Source organism: Scophthalmus maximus, chromosome 15 (genome assembly GCF_022379125.1).
Source record: "Scophthalmus maximus strain ysfricsl-2021 chromosome 15, ASM2237912v1, whole genome shotgun sequence".
NCBI lineage: Eukaryota > Metazoa > Chordata > Actinopteri > Pleuronectiformes > Scophthalmidae > Scophthalmus > Scophthalmus maximus.
In genome coordinates this window covers 2,647,697-2,655,209 of record NC_061529.1, presented here as the reverse complement: position 1 = coordinate 2,655,209, position 7,513 = coordinate 2,647,697, and the positions used below count along the sequence as shown (strand labels likewise).

The 7,513-nt window shown below is 46.8% G+C and overlaps 1 protein-coding gene across 1 annotated transcript; it reads right to left on the bottom strand.

Moving 5' to 3' along the window:
- Nucleotides 1-2,806: 2,806 nt before the first annotated feature.
- LOC118286601 (phospholipase A and acyltransferase 4) lies at nucleotides 2,807-6,945 on the bottom strand. The gene is made up of 4 exons (XM_035611152.2): nucleotides 6,553-6,945; nucleotides 5,275-5,383; nucleotides 4,898-5,163; nucleotides 2,807-3,153 (listed from the first exon to the last, which is right to left on the bottom strand). The coding sequence occupies exons 1-4, from the start codon at nucleotides 6,565-6,567 to the stop codon at nucleotides 3,019-3,021; spliced, it is 525 nt and encodes a 174-aa protein (XP_035467045.2). The 5' UTR covers nucleotides 6,568-6,945; the 3' UTR covers nucleotides 2,807-3,018.
- Between the last annotated feature and the right edge of the window lie 568 nt (nucleotides 6,946-7,513).

Below are 7,513 nucleotides of genomic sequence, written 5' to 3'. Positions count from 1 at the left end.
CATCCAGAGAAACCTCACATTTAGGGTGGTCCGACCCGCCACCTCCAAAACCGCGTCCTCCTGGCTCTCGTCTCTACGTGGCCCCCCCATCCATCCCTCCCTCCCTCCCTCCCTCTCTCTCTTTACACAACCTCTCCCACAAAAAGCCCCTCACACGGCGAACAAAGTGTCAGTGGCACCTCACTTGTCGACTCCTCTGGTGTGGCAGAAGTTCGTCTTTTAAGGAAAACACAAAAAAACCCCGTAAACACCATTTGTTGAGGGGTCTTTTTGCAGAAGGAGGGGGCAGACTGTTGCCACCAACCCCCCCACCCACCCCCATGATATACAGGAAGAGCCTCTGCCATCTTCCGCGACTTGAGCAGGTGCAAAGACAGACAAGGCTCAATGACAATCTTTGTACCACATGGACGAAGTTCGGGGGGTTCAGCAGCAGCCCCCTCCGTCTGCCTCGACCGTGAGGCGCTGACATATATCTTATATATCTATATAAGTGACACAGCCACTGAAGGTAGTTCCACGGCTGCCTGTCACTCTCACTCACATGTGGCGATACGAGTCGGCGTCGCCTGAGCGCAGGCCGCCGTAGAAACTCACGACTCCTGGAGTGTAACTGGCTGTTCCATCGTGCAATTTAAAAGCTGTAAAGACAACGAGGTCAGCGACGTTTTTATGTGTATGCGTGGGTTCTCTCCGGGTTCTCCGGCTTCCTCCCACAGTCCAGACACATGCAGAATGGGGTCAGGTTCATTGGAGGTGTGAATGTGAGAGTGGATGGTTGTCCGTCTCTGTATGTGGCCCTGTGATAGGCTGGAGACCTGTCCAGGGTGAACCCCGCCTCTCGCCCAACGTCAGCTGAGATTGGCTCCAGCCCCCCCCGTGACCCTTAAATGGAAAGAGCGGTAGACGATGGATGGACGTGGCATCTACCAGCGGATTGACGAGGTCGATGCTATTTGGAGGCTGACGAACCGGGGAAGGACCGAACCCCCTAATCTGGGAGTGAGCATTGTTTTTTTCAAACTAAAAGGGTCCGGCAGCTTTTCCAAAAGTCTGTGGCGTTGTATGGAGGGAAGGTGTAAACGTAGCTTAGGCATTTTGTGCACTTTAAAAGGAGGAGGACTCGTCTTCTGAGATCACTCCCGGTGATTTTGCTGGTCTGTAACAGAACCCCCGAAAAAGGTGAATCAATTTACAGTCACAGAGAGTTAAGAGTTAAATCGAGCGCGTTTATCTCTTTGGTTTATCGACCCCATCCTTTCAGTAGACTGGCTGAACATCTGCTGGACTGGTGGGATTAATGTGGGATTAATGGAAAAAATATCAAGCTGTCTAATCAGTGTTTGAGGTGTATTAGTCGCGTCACCGTTTTCACCGCACATCCGATACGCTCGGTGATCATTTTCCGAGCTGACTCGGGTCCTAATGATCAGCCACGATAAGCCGCCGTCCCTCCTCCTCCTCCTCCTCCTCCTCCTCCTCCACCCGACGCCCAAACTGTGGCGAGTGTGAGGTTCTTATTATCTCTGGAGCCGTTCCCATGGCCCAAGCCTCCGCAGCCCACCCTGGATTTCATGGGGCTCTCGGGCAGTAACCTCAGGAACAATGCGGGGCGCTGTGCTGATTCCGGGGACCGGGGCGAGCCCAGCTGCCCCCACCTGCCAGCGGCTTTACTGGCTCGGCCCCTGGGGCCGATTCGGCACTGCGGGAACAAGACACGTTCAATTTATCATTACAAGACGAGCTGAAGATGGAGATCATTTCTGTGGGTTGCAAAGGAAAGTAACCGAATTTTACTGACATCGCCAAATCCCTATTTGTGCTTGATTCATACTGAAAAGGTCATATTTCCTACTGTCGGGATCAACCTTTTGGTTTGGAGAATTTAAATGATAATTAATATTTCACTCAGCAGGCCTGTCATCCAGCTGGGTGGGGAGGGGCCTCGAAGTGGGTGTGTTCTGGGGAGGACACACACACACACACACATACACAGGCAGCCGTGACCTCTCATGGACAGTCAGCTGTCAATGCGTGCAGATGCATACAGTACATACTCACTCTTGGTACTTACAGTATTTACGCAGCGTCACAAATGCAACACATCCCCTAAACTTTATGGGGCTGTCCGTCAAAAGTTCTTCTCTGTACGAGCGTCAAACAGAAGAACTGATTTCTAATTTCTACTGAGCTGGTTTATTATTCTCATTTTAATTTGTGTACTTTTATTTACCATCTTTTCGTGTCAGCGGGATTGGTCACCTGGGTTTTGCATATAAATTGTGTGAATAAGTTGCACGTAGGATGTGTTTGATTTTGACAACTTTAAATAACTTCATTCATATAATTTTCATAATTCATAATTTTCCCACCAATGTCGCCACTGTGAAGGTGCAACACTCATATTGGTCCTCACAAAGATAGACAGGAGCGTGCGACTTTCTTTTGTCCCCATATGGACCGTGATGTGACTGAGGTCCCCTCAACACGAGCAGTACAACACGAGTAGTACAACACGAGTACAACACGAGTAGTACAACACGAGTAGTATAACACGAGTAGTACAACACGAGTAGTACAACACGAGTAGTACAACACGAGTGATATTTTACTCTAAAGTTCAGATGCACAATTCAATAGGAACGTAGAGGAAAAAAACTAATCATTTGTTTGCAAGATATGGGCGACAAGTGAGAGGCTCTGCATTGATTATAGAAAAAAAAATTATTCCTATATTATGACAAATTAATATATCTTTTATATTTACAGCTTGTAGTCTTAAAGGTAAGATGGCTTTCACTTCAGATAATTCTCATAAATTATCTTTTATTGCAGTACAAGTATATATATTTCAGGAATGTCATTTCTGAAAAAAAGCTGAAGAACATCTTCTTATTCGTCTTTGTGTGTCGATAATACAACTTTTTTTGTGAGTACACGTGAAATAATTTATTCATTTAGTTGATTATAGCGACTTCGTGAGATCTTTCTGTTCATCTCGCCACTTTGTCGTCGTCATCAGCGATTTCTTCTTCGTCTGCTTCTCTCGTTGTCGTCATCTTTGCTGGAGAAGCTGGCGAACAGAGCGGCTCCCAGAACGGCCAGGGCCACTCCCGCTGTGGCCACGCCGCCCATCACGGCTACCGCCTCCACCTGCCCACACACAAAGAAGTGACAGGGTTTGGGTCGGCTGTCAGAAGGCTAACAAGGACATGGAGGCCAGGCAGCAGCACACCTGCCTGTTTCCTCCTCCTCCTGTCACGTGACATGACATTTGGGCAACACGGCACGTTTCTGACTTAACGTGTACAGTACGTACAGTGCGAGCGGATATAAAACCGTCCGCTCTGGCTTTGGCTTTCCATCTCGTTACTCGAGCAGTAGGAGTCAGAATTTGAATCAGCCTCTCGCGCTCGGCTGCTTCCTAAGGCACAAACAGCGGCAACGTGAAAACCCACAGATTTACATACAATAACTGAATAAGTAAAACTGTCCGGCTGGATGTGGGATCCTCTGATTTAATTCCATTTCTTTCTGTATAATAACATGTTTCTACAGCAGAGTGCAGGTGACAGATTCACCGAGCGGCTTGTTTAAACCAAATTTCCTCCTTTTTTATTTGGAAAACTTCCAAACCGGTTTTTGTTAATCACCGTTTGAAATGTGTGCAATCACAATTTACTCAGCTCCACATCTGCTTCGTATCAGTTATGATAGATTGTGTTAAATCTGTGTATTGTGTCTGTGAGTGAGACGCTTATGTCATCAACTCATCCAACACACACACACACACACACACACACACACACACACACACACACACACACACACACACACACACACACACACACACACACACACACACACACACACACACACACACACACACACACACACACACACACACACACACACACACACACACACACACACACACACACACCTGGCTGTGCATCACTCTGATAAAGGGATTTCCCACCGAAGTAATAAAACATACCTACATCTGTTATGATTGGTAGCGGAGACGTTTGTCTAACAGCCAAATCACTTTTCTTTTTTCCCCCCTCAGGTTCTTTTAGAGAGAGCATTATAAAAGAGTCGCGCCTGTATATTAATTATGTTCACATGACATCTTGAGTTTGTTATACATGTGATTTCTTTTCATGATGTCTGGATGAGGTTCATGTCAATGTGGGCTGAAACTAAACTTTACCTAATTAAACACTTTAATAAGAACATCATTTATAATGTAGAGATACTGGTCACTTAAATGTGTCGTTTGATCTGTAAATTATATTTCATGATTGTACTCTGATTAAACACATTACTGGTGGTTTAAATATCACTTTATTTTTTACCAAATTCATAAAAAAATTGGCGTTTCATGGGAGGACCTTTGCTCCTATCGCCACCCGGTGTTTCAAACCATCGGCCGTTCCTGAAGTCAACACGTCATGACCTTTAAATATTAAAGTTAATGCCCGATTACCGAATGCGGCCAGGTCTGGTCTCATAGCGTTAGCTTCGGCTACGAGACCGGCTACAGCGGCGCCCGCGCCCTTATCAAGCAGTGTGTCGCTCTTGATTTGTTGGACATTTTATGTAATAGCTACTAAAACATGTATAGTAGTGGCAAAGCATTACTAGTTGTTCAAACATTTCATACCATTAGCCCTTTAAACAACATTACGCTACCACTCAGAGACGGCCCTGACCCTTCTGCTGGACGTGCATTGGCTCCGACAGATCCGGCTTTGGACCCAGCTCGGTCTGGAGCCAAAGTCTGATCCTGCTCGGGACGTCCGTGGTCCCTGGCAGCACCAGATTTCTCAGTCGCTTCTTTACGCCTTTGTTCAACAAATCGGACCAGAGGTCGGTTGACCGGCCGGACGCTCACCTGCTGAGACCTGGGCTTGCCGTAGCGCAGCTCGGTGACAAAGTGCTCGCAGTTGCTAGTCGCCAAGCAGTACGGCAGCTCGCGGCCCACCATCGCGCAGGCGTCCCTCACGATGGCGCGTCGCTCTCGCGGCTCGCACTCGCCGTCCCGGAGGTTGTTGATGCGGAAGCGGTGGAAGCCGACCACCTCGCGGAGCTTCTGACGCCTCACCTGCGCCGTGCTGCTGTCCAGGAACTTGAACAGGTCCGAGGCCCCCGACTCCTCCTCTGTGTGCGTTCAGTACAAGAGACAGGTAATCAACCGCATTTAAGTAGAATCGACATAACTGGTGCACGGAGGGTTGTAGTTGATCTTAGGCAACAGAACTCTTCACTCACGCGGAGGAATCAAATGAACCACCTCTTCTCCTCCGACGTAGATGGCCCAGTGCTCGTATGACCCGCGGAAGATCTCGATCAGGTCTCCGGGCTTCGCACGGTGGTCAAACTAAGAGAAACAAAAAACCCCAACGTGTCATCCAGTGTCACGTTTGGCTTAAAGGAAATCAAACTGAATGAGGAAAAAAAAGGATACGCCGCCAACTCAATGATGATCAATCTCACAGCAAGCTAGAGGTCGATCCTACTTCAGATGTCCAGAAGATCTTAGGCGTCACAGACGAGGCTTTGGAACTGAACTGGATATCTAAAGACGGACACGTCTTTCTCAACTGTTAACGTCCGGTGATGTTTTTTTATTTGACATTTCATTGAGCCAACTACAACCAAGAGACCCGTTTCATAGTTTATGATGGCTGATGCCCTATGTTTAATATTCTGCTGTATATACTTGATATTTTCATATTGCCGTTGATGGTTCCGAATGCCTCTTGACATCATCTTTATTTTGTAGTTCAATGAAACAGACTAACAACTCCCTTGATGTTTTGCAGACCGAACTGATGGACACAGATCACTCAAGTGCCGTCTGTTGGCCACGTGTCGCTGCGTGCACCGGAAACCTGCTCATGCCTTGAAAACCGCACACATCAAAAAGATATATTGGCTCAGATTTGAGTGTGCGGGTGCCTTTTTTTAAATTCATCATTGTCCAACTAAAAGGAAAAGACAGAACTAAGAATTGAATTGAGAATTAAAATGAGAATAAACTTGACATGTAGCCAAAGGTCTCAATGTGGCTTCCTGTTCTGTACGTGTACATGTCCAACCACTCTGCTCCTTCCTGCTCGGCTCACTACTAAACAGTTCCATCAATGTATCTGGACGTGAATCACAAAACAAGCAGTTACACCCAGCTGAAGGAACTTGGTCCCACCTGTTGTGGCTCTTTGCACAGACGCAATTCAATCGACATTTCACGTCCAGCTTTTTAATGTTTAGTTTACGCGACATGTTGACACTTGGCACTCGTTTTGTCACGTCATCCCGTCTGTTCCTGTTGCGTCAAACATGAGATGGCATCAAAAAGTCCCATGAAGATGTCTCTCTCATAGGGCGACACATGGCAGACATGACTGGAAGGTTGTCGACACATTCTGTATTGTAATCCAGTAGTATGCATGGTACTTTACCTCAAGCCTGCGTGTTCACCTCGTCATGCAAAGGGCGCAAAGAATATTTGGAATTGCGTCGCTGTAAAAGAACAAAAGGACTCACCAGCGCCTGCTCCATGTCTCCACCTCTTCATCTATCAGGGACGGAACAGGTTGCGACTCACTCGTCGGTGAGTTGGTGCTGGCGAAGGGGGATTAGTGCAGATAAACACACTGGCGCTTCGCAGTCAAACCACTTTGATCAATCATTTACTGGGCGAGTCCACTTGGAAACTGTTGGACTTGAGTTGCTGCCAGCGAGCGCTGCGATAGAGAGCAATGACGCAGCGAAGGCTGAGTTTCGTTTCTCGTGAATTGTGCTGCAGGTGAACTCCAATAGTACGAGCGTCTGATTCCCAGTCAGGGCGTGGCTTAACCCAGGTAAGCTCAGGCGAGGCCCCGAGTGCCACCTGCCTACCTGTGACAGGGGGGCAAAACTGGAAAAGAAAAGTCCGGTTCAAATCCGATCGTCAACTCTTTCCTCCTTAATTGAGCAGAAGTGAAACAAATAAATAAAGCTGCATGAAAAAAAATGAATAAAATCAAAGGTAAGATTCAGATTCCAGATAAGTGTAAGCGTCATTATCACAGGTTTATTTTTTAGTTTCCGTGCAGTCCCTCAAATTGGAATGAATGACCAACCCACTTCAAACTGAACCGTCTCATTTCACTGGGAGAATTCAAACAGTTATTATTAGAACACTTCACCGAGTCTGGCAACTGCCTTCACTTTTCCACTCCGGTATTTCTTGTCCGTCGTCTGCTCTCGCCGCCTGTTGTCTTTTTGTTGCTGTAAATGTAAAATTGTTCTCAGGCCGCTCATGAAAAAGAGATTTTAGCCTGATTAAATAAAGATGAAATAATAATAATAAAAATAACAAACACAACCAGTGAATTTCCATTAGTGTCTTGTCCTTTTTTGACTCTACACAGTTTTTCTAAATGAGGCGCAAACATTTTGCTCAAACCGTTGCGTCAGTCAGTTGTAGTGATTCCTTTGTCTCTGTCCTTGCGTTACCTTTGTC

Excerpts from the sequence above, each read along its gene's own strand:
- LOC118286601 (XM_035611152.2), bottom strand. Across the intron at positions 5,164-5,274 it reads GGTTCATTTGATTCCTCCGC|AGGAGGAGTCGGGGGCCTCG; the intron begins GTGAGTGAAGAG and ends GAACGCACACAG. Across the intron at positions 3,154-4,897 it reads GCAAGCCCAGGTCTCAGCAG|GTGGAGGCGGTAGCCGTGAT; the intron begins GTGAGCGTCCGG and ends GTGTGTGGGCAG.